This window comes from Rhinoraja longicauda, chromosome 31, assembly GCF_053455715.1.
Source record: "Rhinoraja longicauda isolate Sanriku21f chromosome 31, sRhiLon1.1, whole genome shotgun sequence".
Taxonomy (NCBI): Eukaryota; Metazoa; Chordata; class Chondrichthyes; order Rajiformes; family Arhynchobatidae; genus Rhinoraja; species Rhinoraja longicauda.
Window position 1 is genome coordinate 16138166 of NC_135983.1, and position 15119 is coordinate 16153284.

The 15119-nt window shown below is 47.4% G+C and overlaps 1 protein-coding gene across 1 annotated transcript in view; it reads left to right on the forward strand.

Moving 5' to 3' along the window:
• Positions 1–15119, forward strand: part of LOC144608493 (hemicentin-1-like) — a 259005-nt gene that overhangs the window by 154788 nt on the left and 89098 nt on the right. The window contains 7 exon segments of the mRNA XM_078426331.1: positions 3058–3168; positions 3171–3230; positions 4560–4673; positions 7683–7828; positions 8721–8871; positions 9744–9959; positions 11632–11745. Of these exon segments, the coding sequence (XP_078282457.1) occupies positions 3058–3168; positions 3171–3230; positions 4560–4673; positions 7683–7828; positions 8721–8871; positions 9744–9959; positions 11632–11745 (912 nt within the window).

Here is a 15119-nt window from a genome sequence, read left to right on the forward strand (position 1 = left end):
CCAAGCAAAGGTTCTGTCCTTCTGCTTCACCTTCCTCTCATGTCTCATCCCTGTCTTTCTGTTTGCCCCATCTCCACTGCCACCTAGCCTCGCTGCCTCTCTGCTAATGTCCCCATCTCTTTCTGTCTCTCTCTCTCTGTCTTTCTCTCACTCTGTCTGTCTGTCTCACTCTGTCTCTTTCACACACTCTTTCTCATGCTCTCTGTCTTTCTCTCGCTCTCTATTTTGCTCTTTCTCTGTCTCTCTCTGTCTCTGTCTCTCTCCGTCTCTCTCTCTGTCTCTCTGTCTCTCTCTCTCTCTGTCTCACTATCTGTCTCTCACCATGTCTCTCTCTCTCTCTCTCTCTCTCTCTCTCTCCTCTCTCTCTCTCTCTCTCTCTCTCTCTCTCTCTCTCTCTCTCTCTATCTGCCCCCCCTCACTCTCTCTGCCCACCTTCTCTCACTCTGCCCCCTCTCTCCCCCTCTCTCCCCTGCCCCCTCTCCTTCTCTCTCCCCTTTCTCCCCCCCCTCACACTCTCTCTCCTGCCCCCCTCTCTCCCTCTCTCTCCCCCTCTCTCTCTCTCCGCCCCCCCCTCACTCTCTCTGCCCCACTCCCCCACTCTCTCTCTCTCTCTCTCTCTCTCTCTCTCTCTCTCTCTCTCTCTCTCTCTCTCTCTCTCTCTCTCTCTCTCTCTCCTCTCTCTCTCTCTCTCTCTCCCCTCCCTCTCTCTCTCTCTCTCTCTCTCTCTCTCCTCTCTCTCTCTCTCTCTCTCTCTCTCTCTCTCTCTCTCTCTCTCTCCTCTCTCTCTCTCTCTCTCTCTCTCTCTCTCTCTCTCTCTCTCTCTCTCTCTCTCTCTCTCTCTCTCTCTCTCGCTCTCTCTCTCTCTCCTCTCTGTATCTGTCCCTCCCCTCTCACTGTCTGTATCTCTGCCAATGTAATCCTGGATTATTTTAACATTGTGGTGTGGCTGCATTCCAGTGGTAGCTGGATTCAGAACTTGTAGCTAAGCACAAAACAATGTACTGAATGCCAAAGCCAAGTGGTAAAGCAAGAGGTGTGTTAATGGGAACCATCTGGTTTGTTCCCTCGTGAACAGCCTAATCAGATATTTCAATTTTGCTGCCCATACTTGACTTGTCATGAGCTAATTCAAATACACAATTTAACATAAACTGTTCACTTAATATCTCCAAGGACCTTTTATATTTTTGTTTAGCCTTTGACTCTTGGTCTTGGCTTCTCTCTGTCTCCCTCTTCATCACTGATGTCATTTCTTTCTTCACTGAGTGAGATCGGGGAGGTTGGGAATTGTGTCATCAACATTGGTTTTCAGGAGCGGCCTGGATAGTTGGTCAACATCTTATGTGATGCAGGTCCTGCCACACACAGATATACAGCACAGAAACAGGCCCTCTTGGTCCATCTGGTCCAAGATGGCCCGTCTAAGCTAGTCTTATTTGGCCCATGTCCCTCTAAACCCTACCCTATCCTCTCACTGCCCCTCTCTCCCTCTCTGCCCCCTCTCCCCCTTCTCTCTCCCTTTCTCCCCCCCCCTCACACTTTTACAAGTTTAGTATAGTATAGTATAGTTTTCATTTATTATTATTGTCATGTGCACCAAGGTACAGTGAAAAGCTTTTTGTTGCTTGCTGTCCAGTCAGCCAAAAGACTGCAAGATTACAATCAAACCACCTGCAGTGTACAGATACAGGGCAAAGGGTATAACGTTAAGGTATAAGATAAAGGGCGACGGTCGATAGCTCGAAGGTCTCCCATGAGGCAGGTGGGAAGTCAGGACCGCTCTCTAGTTGGTGACAAGGATGGTTCTGTTGCCTGATTACAGCTGGGAAAATACCGTCCCTGAATCTGGAGGTGTGCGTTTTCAAACTTCTGCACCTCTTGACGTGTGGAAACGCATCACCAGCAATATATGCAAATAAAAACACAGGCCACACAAGGGCAATGTGCAGCTAAACCAGGACGTTTAAACAATCACTCAGATATTGCCATGTACATGGCAGAAGATGCCAGCAGTCCAGCAACAACCAGCTCCTCCCCCCCCCCCCCCCCCCCCCACCCCGGCGGTCTCCTTTCTGTACTGACTGTATCTATGCAAGTGGGGCAGAGGAGGACAATAGACAATAGGTGCAGGAGGAGGCCATTCGGACCTTCGAGCCAGCACCGCCATTCAATGTGATCATGGCTGATCATTCTCAATCAGTGCCCCGTTCCTGCCTTCTCCCCATACCCCTGACTCCGCTATCCTTAAGAGCTCTATCTAGCTCTCTCTTGAATGCATTCAGAGAATTGGCCTCCACTGCCTTCTGAGGCAGAGAATTCCACAGATTCACAACTCTCTGACTGAAAAAGTTTTTCCTCATCTCAGTTATAAATGGCCTACCCCTTATTCTTAAACTGTGGCCCCTTGTTCTGGACTCCCCCAACGTTGGGAAAATGTTTCCTGCCTCTAACGTGTCCAACCCCTTAATAATCTTATACGTTTCGATAAGATCTCCTCTCATCCTTCTAAATTTCAGTGTCATGCATGGAGTCTTGGCTCACAGTGAGAATTTGAATATGTGCAATAATTTGGGTGAAAATCCATCCTGGACATGGTCCACACGGTCCTGATTTCAACATGGTGCTGTATTTCAGTGAAGCCTGGCATTGAAACCACTTTGCTGATTTTGCCATTCCTGGTTCAAACAAAGTGGCAGCCAGCAAATTGAGATGATTGAACCTGGCATACACCACCTGTTCATTTCCTTACGGGTGGGGGGGGGGGGGGGGGGGGAGGGGGGGTCACACAGCATGGAAACAGGCCCATCACACCCCTGGTTTAGCAGCATTTTGGTCTGTCTTCGTTCCAGGGGAACAGATCTGATGCAGACAATATGGTCACCAAAATTCAGTGGACTATCTCCTCACTGGAGATGAAATGGTGTGAGGACTTTGTGCATGCGAGCGTGGTTTCTCCCGTCATGCAAACAGTGTTGTGTGAGTGAACTAAACTGTGTGCTGAAGATGCCTTCGGGTGTGCCGCACTCCGGTCATCTCCTGTTTGCTGTCGTTTCCCAGCTGCTCCCAGAATTGCCAGTGCGGCTGAGGACGGCACTCCGGAGGAGGTTGTTGTCATCGTGAACAACCCCACCTCGGTGGTGTGTGAGGCGGTGGCCTATCCAAGTCCGACATCTCCTGGTTCAAGGATGGCGTTCCCTTCAAGGCTTCGAGGAACATGCATCTGCTACCCGGTACATCCTGCCGAGATACTTCACTGCAAATAGAGCCAGCTCGTTCCTTTGCCGGTTCTCTGTGCTGGTCAAGTCATTGACCTAATGGGGCTATTGAATGCAAAGGAGGGTGTGTGGGTCAAGTCGTTGTGGACACGTTCACCATTTCCTTTGTCCGTGTGTATCGTCGGTCTCAGTGATAGCAGGTCTACCTTTTTCTGATGCATCCTCACAGGTTGTGAGACCCCCCTCCAAAAGTACATTCATCAGTCCCACCTGAGTAATTCATGCAATGGTGAAAGTCAGATCTGTCTCGGACTGGCCAAACTCTCCATGCCTACAGTAGATCCGTTTAGTGTAGTGTAGTTTATTGTCACGTGTACCGAGCGAGGTACAGTGAAAAGCTTTTTTGTTGCGTGCTACCCAATCAGCGGAAAGACTATACACGGTGTTACAGATAGAGGAAAACGGGAATAATGTTTCATGCAAGATAACGTCCAATAAATGTCTGATTAAAGATAGTTTGAGGTAGACGCAAAAAGCCTGAAGAAGGGTCTCGACCCGAAACGTCACCCATTCCTTCTCTCCAGAGATGTTGGCTAACCCGCTGAGTTACTCCAGCTTTTTGTGTCCATCTCCAATTTAAATCAGCATCTGCAGTTTTTTTTCCTTAGAGATAGTTTGAGGGTCTTCAATGAGGTAGATGATAGCTCAGGACCACTCTCTAGTTGGTGATAGGATGATTCAGTAGCCTGGTATCAGCTGAGAACAAACTGTCCCTGAATCAAGTCAAGTTAATCGGCTGTCTCACTTTGACATTAAGTCCAAACCACTCAAAAGAGATTCAAATGCACAAGCTAAGCTGACAGACCTGTGGAGCTGAGATGTAATGAAACGACACATGCAGGAATCTTGAACAAGAAACAAACTGCTCGATGAACTCAGCAGGTCAGGCAGCATCTGCGGAGGGTATGGACAGACATTGTTTCGGGTTGGGATCCTTCTGCAGACTGGAGAGAATGAAGAAGGGAGGAGAGAGCTGGAAAAGAGAGGTTAGGTCAGGCCAAGCCTGGCAAATGATAGGTGGTATACAGGTGAGGGGGGTATGGCAGATGGGTGGAGTAAATGAAAAGGTCTGGAGATGAAAAGGAGACAAGGGGTGTCAGATGAGGGGAGAAGAGGAGAAGTGAAATGTAAAGCGGGTGTGAGGGATGTGGGTGGAAGGGACGGTGGGGAGGGGAAAGAGGTGGGAATAAAGGCAAGTGTTGGACCGGGGGACTGGTGATGAGCGTGTGGAGGAGGTGAAAAGAGCAGGGTTAACATTTCCATGTTATGGCCTTGTGTTTGCAGGAGGTCGGGGGCTGCAGATTCTGAGTGTTCAGGAGGAGAATGCCGGCCATTACAGCTGTGTGGTGACCAATCAAGCGGGCGAGGCAGTGAAGGATTACGAGCTGAAAGTCTTCAGTAAGTCCTCGTTCTCTCACTCTCTGATATGTGGGTCGTGCTGTGCCTTCAAAAGGTTGATTGGAGTAGATGTCACAAGAAAGTTGTTAAATTTAATTCTGCATCTGTTTTATTTTCCTTTGAACACTTTTGTCTGTTCATGTTAAGGGTGTTGGATGAGAGGAGGTGGAGGTTTTTACACTTTAGAGATACAGCATGGAAACAGGCCCTTCAGCCCATCGAGTCTGTGCCGACCAGCGATCGCACCGTGCCACTAGCATTATCCCACACACAAGGGACAATTTAGAGAGGCCAATTAACCTACAAACCTGTACGTCTTTGGAATGTGGGAGGAAACCGGAGCACCCGGAGTAAACTCACAGGGAGCACGTACAAACTCCGTACAGACGAGCCGCAGTCAGGATGGAACCCGGGTCTCTGGCGCTGTAAGGCAGCAACTCTGCAACCGCTTCATCTAATGAAATATATTAGAGTGAAGCTGAACACAAAATGAGAGTCAAACACTTTGATCATCCAAAGGGAATCTGTGCCCATTAGTGTTTGGGAAAGGACTGATGGTGTGGGAGCAGGAGTGGAGAAACATGGTGAACGTCATGTTAAGGGTGAACATGAAGACAAATGCTAAGAAATTGAGACACAAGGAATTGCAGATGCTGAAATCCTGGGCAGAAAAACACGAGAGTGCTGGAGTAACTCAGCTGGTCAGGCAGCATCTGTGGAGAACATTGATAGGCTGTGCTTTGAATATGGACCCTGCTGGTGTAATTCAGTGGGTCAGGCAGCATCTGTGGAGAACATTGATAGGCTGTGCTTTGAGTATGGACCCTGCTGGTGTAATTCAGTGGGTCAGGCAGCATCTGTGGAGAACATTGATAGGCTGTGCTTTGAGTATGGACCCAGCTGGTGTAATTCAGTGGGTCAGGCAGCATCTGTGGAGAACATTGATAGGCTGTGCTTTGAGTATGGACCCTGCTGGTGTAATTCAGTGGGTCAGGCAGCATCTGTGGAGAACATTGATAGGCTGTGCTTTGAGTATGGACCCAGCTGGTGTAATTCAGTGGGTCAGGCAGCATCTGTGGAGAATAATGACAGGCAGTGTTTTGGGTTGGGACCCTTCTTCAGACTCGGGGTCTATCCTGCTGAGTTACTGCAGCACTTTGTGTTTTTGATAAGAAATGGACGGGCTTTCCCTGGTTTCGTTTCTTATCTTCAATCTGTAATGGGAAGTCAGACCAATGTCCAGTCGTGGAATATTTTTTTGATTTGAAATACAAGTGTCCCAGTATAGATGCCACCTCTGCCATCTCCAGACTCTCAAGTTTTCCTCATCTGTGTAGTACAGTATGCAGTCTGGCCCCCCAGGTATTAGGAAGGATGTCATTAATTTAGTTTAGTTTAGAGATACAGCGCAGAAACAGGCCCTTCGGCCCACCGAGGCCGCACCGATCAGCCATCCCCCACACATTAACACTATCCCACACACACTAGGGACAATTTACACTTATACCGAGCCAATTAACCTACAAACCGGTACGTCCTTGGAGTGTGGGAGGAAACCGAAGATCTCGGAGAAAACCCATGCAGTCACGGGGAGAACGTACAAATGTTACTGGATCCTTGTCACTGCTGATATGATTCAGATTAGTTTATTGTCGTATACACTAGAATGCAACAAAATTCCTTGTTCGCATGAAGCTCAGACTAAACAGTATACATGCTAACGATAGATGCAATAAATACAATGAGTGCCAAGCAGCAAAATGATGTCAAGATTATTTTGCAATCCATTGCAGTACCAAAAGAAAGTAGTTTCGTTTAGTTCAGTTTATTGTCACGTGCACTGAGATACAGTGAAAAACTTTTTTTTTTGCGTGCAATCCAGTCAGCTGAAAGACAATACAAGATTACAATCGAGCAGTCCACAGTGTACAGAGTAAGAAATGCTGCTGTTGGAGTAGAGGTTTAAAAGAGATTGCAGATACATCTCTGGGACCAGCATGCTTGGGTCACCTCTGGGTCACCTGGCTTGGGCGCCATTTTCTGTAGTGCAATAACAGAATGACTGAAAGGGCCAGCGTTAAACGGGCAAGGCAGCACCTCTGCGAAGAGGGAGAGAAAGAGGTAATTGGTTCAGGAGTCTGGTCGTAATGGGGAAGAAGCTGTTTTTAAGTCGACATCAGGCTTTCCAGGCTCCCATATCTTCTATCAGAACCAAGAAGAGATAAAAGGGATAAGCAGCTTGAATGAGTGGCTTGGGATTTTGGTGATTTTGTTGCTATCTTCTGGTGGAAGTCCATCTGACTTCGACGTTGCAGCTCTAATCGGGCATTTTCCACCCTCCTGCATCTAACGATTCCTGACGATTCCCTTCCTCCAACTGACAGCTTGACATACCACGAATCCTGGCTCTCCATCGTCCCAAGCCATTCAAACATTGATTAGATTTATAACTGCCAAATGTTTCAATGTATTCTCTCTCTCTCTCTCTCTCTCTCTCTCTCTCTCTCTCTCTCTCTCTCTCTCTCTCTCTCTCTCTCTCTCTCTCTCTCTCTCTCTCTCTCTCTCTCTCTCTCAGCAAAAAGCAATTTCCCTCAAATTTTTATAACATGAAAACAGAATTGTTTTCTCTGAAGTGTCATCACAGCAAAACTCTAAATGTTAATCCTTAGTTCCCGGAGAATCCCAAAGCGTTTGCAAACTCATTTGAACATTTCTTGGAAAGGGAACTGGATGAGCTAGGAGCTGTACCAGTCAGATGGCAAATCTTGGCTTGGTGCAATACGTGTTATGTTCAAGATAGACACAAAAAGCTGGAGTAACTCAGCGGGACAGGCAGCATCTCTGGAGAGAAGGAATGGGTGACGTTTTGGGTTGAGACCCATCGTCACTCATTCCTTACTCCAGCTTTTTGTGTCTGTCTTTGGTTTAAACCAGCATCTGCAGTTCCTTCTGACACACTCGTTATGTTCAACAAGGCAGTCGATTTTCTTGAAATCTCTCTTGTCTCAGTTCCTCCGCAGATCGGGAAGGATGACAGGGCAGCGGGAAATTTCCGCGTGACTCAAGTCAAGACCAAGGTGAACACCTCTCTGACCCTGACGTGTGAATCGTGGGCAGTGCCAGCTCCTGTTCTCCGCTGGTACAAGGACGGCCAGGTAATAGCACCAGCGGGCTCCATCGCTGATCTTTCACGTTCACAAACACTCACCTGGAGACAACGGTTTGCAAATGATAGATTCCCCGTTTTTGACTAAAATTTGCAACAGAGTTCTCACAATCCCCAAATCCAAAGAACTTGAGAAAGTTCTGAAAATTGAACGTATGAAATAAAATGTTTATGATGAAACCTGGTGAACAGCAATTGTTTCGCAGTGCGCATAGTTCCACGCGGTTCACTGGTTATTGAACACTTCCAGAAAATAGTTCCAGGAATGTCCGGATGAAAGCATCAACAATTGAACGATTATGGACAAGACAACCATCCCTGCTCCCCTCTATTCTCCATTGTCAAGGGGAAGATCAAGGGGAAATGGGTTCATCTTCTACTGCCGTCCACTGGGGCTTTTTGCGGTAGAGTTCCGCAGGGATCTAGATAGGCACATAGATATGTGAGGAATGGAGAGATATGGATCACGTGCAGGCAGAGGAGATTAATTTAACATGGGCCTGTGCTGTACTGTTCTGCGTTCTGTCTCAGCTGCAAACATTTGAAGCTGGTGTTTCCAAAGCAGTTGTGTTTCCACTGAGTAGTTGTGGTTCATTCATCTGCCCTTAAAAAAGAAGTTTGAAACAACCTCTAATTAAATTTATTATATGTAATTCACGCTCTATGTTCTAGATGCTCAATCAATGAACTTATGTGCACTCCATGGAAGCAAGATGCCATGGGCAGAGATTAATTCGTATTAACTCAGAGATTAACTCTGAGGAAGGGTCTTGACCCGAAACGTTACCTATCCATGTTCACCAGAGATGCTGCCACTCCCGCTGAGTGGCTCCAGCGCTTTGTGTCTTTATTGAACTCTTATAATGTTACTCTTACTCCAGTTGTTGGCAGGGACTGAACATCTCCAGATTCTCGACGATGGACGCATTCTCCAGATCAAACAGACCAAGGTGTCAGACACAGGGCGTTACACGTGTGTGGCCACAAACATTGCAGGGGAGGCTGAGAGGGACTTCCACGTCAACATTCAAGGTCAGCCCTGACCTCTCTGCAACTTCCTCTGCTCTCGGTTTCAGTCTCCGTGTACCGTTGCAGTTTGCCCGTCACATCCAGCGCAGTGTCTGGGCTGCCATGTAGGACAACGTGCCTGGTACTGGGTTACAAGTCGGGTTACACAGGAACTGGGAACTTGCCTCGGACCATGAGACCTTAGAGATACACCACGGAAACAGGCCCTTCGGCCCACCCTGTCCGCGCCGCCTAGCCATCACCCCGTACACTAAGGATCTCCCACACACCAGGGACAATTTACAGGTTTACCAAACATACAAACCTGCACTTCTTTGGAATGTGGGAGGGAAACGGAGGATCCGGAGAAAACCCGTGCAGTCACAGGGAGAAGGTGCAAACTCTGTACAGACAGCACTCATAGTCAGTATTTCACAAAATGCTGGAGTAACTCAGCAGGTCAGGCAGCATCTCAGGACAGAAGGGATGGGTGACGTTTCGGGCCGAGACCCTTCTTCCCCACTGACATCAGTCTGAAGAAGGGTCTCGACCCGAAACGTTACCCATTCCTTCTCTCCTGAGATGCTGCCTGACCCGCTGAGTTACTCCAGCATTTTGTGAAATAAATACCTTCGATTTGTACCAGCATCTGCAGTTATTTTCTTACAGCACCCATAGTCAGGATCGAGCGTGAGTCTCTGGCGCTGTGAGGCAGCAACTCTACCACTGTGCAGCCCCCACTAATGCTGAGACACAGCGCTAGTTATGATGAACAGTACCACGACGTATTGTCAGGTTCTAGTTCTGTCTTAATACTTTTAAATGAGCGGGATTGTATTGCAGTGCGTCAGAGATTGCTGAAGTTGTGACCTTTGATCTTCCTCCACACACTGCAGTGCCTCCCATCTTCCAGAAGGTTCATGGGGTGAACGCTGCCTGGGAGGTGATACTTCAGGAGGATGAAGTCGAGGACATCGTGGAACAGCGGCAGGTGATCGTGAACAACCCGGTGTCGCTTTACTGCGAGACTAATGCCATTCCGCCACCCAAGCTCTCCTGGTTCAAGGATGGCGAGGCTCTCTCGGCCACGGATGACATCCTGATTCTTCCAGGTACGGTAACTTGCCCCCCGCAGCAGCCCATTGCCTCTCCAGCCCTCTACACTGAGCTGACCAAGTCCAAAGAAGAAGCATCCGCGCAGTCTTGTGTGTTTCCTCTCTCCTGAGCTGTTCACTTTGACACAACACCAGCACGTTACAGATTGAAAGACCTCAGGAGAGCCACGAGCCATTTGGCATTGAAGATCACTTCCACAATTACACTACTGGACAGAAACATGCCCCCAACTACTGGTCTCAACTTTCAAAACAAATTTAGGAAGATGGTGAAGGCCATTTTGAGAATCTATGATCTGCAACATAATTCGATGCCCATCACAAGTTCCATACTTCCCTTTCATTCTCTCCTCTTTCTCTGGCTCCTTCCACCTATATTCCTCCCTCTGGCTTTACATTTCACTTCACTTCTTCCCTTCTCTGACACCCTTGAGACTTCTTTTCACCTCTATCCTTTGTCACTTACTCCACCCATCTGCCAGTCAACCCCCCGCCACCCTGCCTCCCTCTGGGGTGGCGCAGTAGGAGAGTTGCTGCCTCACAGCGCCAGAGACTCTGGTTCGATCCTGACCGGGGGTGCTGTCTCTGTGGAATTTGTACATTCTTCCTGTAGGTTTTCTCCAGGTGTCTTGGTTTGCTCCCACACTCCAAAGACATGTGGATTTGTAGGTTAATTGGCCTCTGTAAATTTCTCCAGAAAGTGGATGCGAAAGTGGGATAACATTGAACTAGTGCGAACGAACGATCAATGGTCAGCGTGGACTCAATGGGCTGAAGGGCCTGTTTCCATGCTATATCTTTCAGTCAATCAAAACAGCTTTGCATCCACTGTCATTCAATCATTGGTCCCCTATCTTACAGCATTCTGGTCTTTTCAAATACTGAGAGGCCAAGTTATCATGACAGGCAAAACCCCCCCACAAAGTGCTGGAGAAACTCAGCGGATCAGGCAGCATCCCTGGTGACATTGTAGGTTAGGACCTTTCTTCAATCACCTATCCACATTGTTTAGAGATGCTGCCTGACCTGCTGAGTCGCTCCACCACTTTGTGTTTTTTTGTTGTAATCCAGCATCAGCAGTTCTTTGTGTCTACATTATATCATCAGAAACCTGCTCTTAGGCTCCTAGTCGGAGCATGTGGCTACCAAGCACCAGAACAGAATATAGAACGGTACAGAAATTGACTGTTCGGCCCACCTCCTCCACGCCGACCAAGATGCCCCATTTAAGGTAGTCCCTGCCTAGCCTTTCCCTGTCTTTGGGCCATATCCCTCTAAATGTTAGTTTAGTTTAGATTAGACATACAGCATGAAAATAGGTCCTTCTGCCAACCAAATCCATGCCGGCCATCGATCACCTGTTCGCACTAATTCTACCTCACCCCACTTTCTGCTCCACTGCCCACATGTGAGAGGCAATATATAGAGGCCAAATAACCAGCACATCTTTGGGATGTGAGGAAACCAGAGCTCCTGGAGGAAACCCACACGGTGACAGTGAGAACGTGCAAACTCCACACAGACAGCACCCGAAGTCAGGATTTGATCCCGGGTCTCTGGCGCTGTGAGGCAGCAGCTCTACCAGTTGTGTTTTTGCCATCAGGAACATGTCCTTTGAAAAGAATGTTTCAAACAGTTAGCTAAGATGTGAACTTTGACCTCTTGACAGGAAGCCACATCCTGCAGATTCCCCGGATGCGTGTGGAGGATGCTGGGAGATACACGTGCCAAGCTGTCAATGAAGTTGGAGAGGACAAGCTCCACTATGAGCTGGTTGTCCTGGGTGAGTGTCCAAATGCGAAGAGTCCACTAGTCTCTGCAGAATCCATGGTAGGATTGAGTGCATGCTGGTGCTGTGGTATATGGCTGAGTGTGCTCTTTCATTGTACACCTTTGACCAGTTGACAATTAGTAATGGTATTGGTTTATTATTATCACATACTGAGATACAGTGGGAAGCTTGTGTTTGTGCTATCCCGCTAAATCAAATCAAACTACACATGAGTACAATCAGGCCATGCACAAGTGCAGCAAATAGTGTAAAGAGAAAAATGCCAGAGTATAGAATACTGTGTTGCAACATTTTGAGCATTACATTTGCAGGAAAAAAAGTGCAATTTCTGCAATGAGGTAGGTTGGAAGATCGGGATTACACCCTAGTTCATGGGAGGAATGTTGAGTCGTCTGATATCAGCGGGGAAGAATCTATTCTTGAGTCTGGTGGTACGTGCTTTCAAACTTTTGTATTTTCTCTACAATGGGAGAGGGGGAGAAAGGGTATGACTGGGATGCAAAAGGTCCGTGATTATGTTGGCTGCTATCCCGAAACAGTGTGCAATAATGTAGACAGCTCCATGCCATGCTCCTGCCTGGTTACCCTTCACTCTCCCTCCTTTGTGGAGGAAGGGTTGTGCTCAGGCTGACAAATGGATGGAGCACATTCCACCTAGGATATGTGGAATGGAAATAGGCCATTCAGCCCATCTATGTCTCTTTGTTTCCCCTTCTAAATCAGTCACCATAACTCCTCTGTTCCCTTTGCTCTCCTATGCTTTTCCAGCCTCTCCTTATATAGAGCCATACATTCATACAGTACAGAAACAGGTCCTTCAGCCCAACCTATCCATGCTGACCAATGTGCCCCATCCAAGCCAGACCCATTTGCCCCCCCCTTCCTAGCTATGTACTTGTACAAATGTCTTTTAAGTGTTGTTATTGTACTCAAAACAACGACTTCATCTGGCAGCTCGAAGGTATTTATTCACAAAACGCTGGAGTAACACAGCAGGTCAGGCAGCATCTCGGGAGAGAAGGAATGGCGACGTTTCGGGTCGAGACCCTTCTTCAGACTGATATCGGGGGGGGGGGGTGGGACAAAGGAAGGATATAGGTGGAGACAGGAAGATAGAGGGAGATCTGGGAAGGGGGGGGGGGGGGGAGAGAGGAACAGAGGAACTATCTAAAGTTGGAGAAGTCGATGTTCATACCACTGGTCTGCAAGCTGCCCAGGCGAAATATGAGGTGCTGCGATTTCTCCATCTGGCAGCTCGGTCCATATGCCCACCATCAATACCTTTTGCTTCAGCCACTTGAAAGAGCCACTTTCACATCCATGCTGCTCTTTGGATAAGTTTCTTCTCGGTTCGACTTTCCCACCCTCAATCTCCCATTTATTTCTGGCCACAACTGCACCATCTCGCTACCACCATCGGGTATAAGGTGCAGGAGCCTGAAAAAATCTTGACCACCAGGTTGAAGGACGGCTTCTTCCCAGGCTCTTAAACACTGCACAACACTAACCTCAGCGTCTCTGATATTCTACGGACCATATCTTTGATTGCACTTGCAGACTTCCCTTTTACATTATCATGATTACTTAGTATTACTATTATTAATTTGCTGTACTATTGATTATTACATGTTTATCCGTGTGTTATTGCACTTACCAGCCTGTGAAGCGGCAGCACGAAAGAATTTTGTTGTTGTGTTATCAGTACAAATAACATTTAACCACTCTCGATTCTTTGTACTTTTTTCACCACTCTACCTTTAAGCTCTTTGATAATTAAATGTTGTTCCTCTGCTTTTCTGCACCTTTTTTTGATAACATTCTCCTAAGACCTTTGTGTCCTCTCTGTTTATGCAACACTGCAGCCTGTGTGCTCAACAGAGGTCCCTTTAGTTTCTGGTTTGCTGTGCCCTCAGCTTGTTCCCTTCATCGGCAGAGGCTGTGCCTGATGCAATGCGCACTGCTGCCTGGCTGGGGTTTCCAGATACTCAGCCATGGAACATCACTCAGACTTATTAGATTCAGTGAAGCAGTAAATGAGTCAGTGAGCGAATATCTTGCTGCAGTCAAGTACTGCAGACTGGCGATCTTATGAAGTACAGAAGTTCAAAAGAGGCAGACATTTTGCGAAATTTCAGCTTGCTTGCGATAAAAATAAATAACTACAATATCACGATAGTTGAACATTTCATCATTTGTCTCCTTGATAGAAAGTCAACATATCTTTCATTAAAATTCCTAAACTAATTTCATCATTCCTTCTTATTCCTCGTCCTCATCTCATCTTATATGTTGTTTTGTGTTCTTGCTATATTTAATTCCTCCTTCATTTCAGCGATAGTAATTTATTTAGCCTTTTTCCTCAGCTCCCAGCATCTATTCATTTATATTTAATTAATTGACAGGTTAATGTGCAGCCTCAAAGGCATAGTTTAGACTCAAAGAGCTGTAAGATCTAAACACAAAGTGCAGGAGGAACTCAGTGGTCAGGCCTGATTTTTGGAGGGAATGGGCGACATTTCAAGTTGCAGAGAATCAAACTGAAGAATGGTCCCATTCTGAAACGTCACCTATCCATCCCTTCTTCGGAAGCTGCTGCAGCACTCTGTGTGTTGGATTCCAGCCTCTGCAGTTGCTAGTATTTAGAAGATTGAGGGGGGATCTTAGAGAAACTTACAAAATTCTTAAGGGGTTGGACAGGCCAGAATGCAGGAAGACTGTTCCCGATGTTGGGGAAGTCCAGAACAAGGGGTCACAGTTTAAGGATAAGGGGGAAGTCTTTTTGGACCGAGATGAGAAAGTTTTCTTTCACACAGAGAGTGGTGAATCTGTGGAATTCTCGGCCACAGAAGGTAGTTGATGCCAGTTCATTGGCTATATTTAAGAGGGAGTTAGATGTGGCCCTTGTGGCTAAAGGGATCAGGGGGTATGGAGAGAAGGCAGGTATGGGATACTGAGTTGGATGATCAGCCATGATCATATTGAATGGCGGTGCAGGCTCGAAGGGCCGAATGGCCTACTCTTGCACCTATTTTCTACGTTTCTATGTTTTTATGTATCCAATTATATTACAATCCCCATCCAGGATACATCCAATCCCCCGTGGTGCCCAGCGGTCCCGGAAATCCTCCAGGGTGCCCGTGGACAGCGCATAGTCCCTCTCCAACACCACCCGGGCGCGGATATAACCCCGGAAAAGGGGAACAGTCCGTTACTGGGGTGGCAGGGGTCCCTCATAATCTTACTTGCTCTGGATCTGCACCTCCTGATGTATAGGTCCTGCAGGGGGACGAGTGTAGTTCCCATGGTGCGTTCTGCCGAATGTACTACTCTCTACATCTACATCTGCCTTTCACCCCTCACCTGTA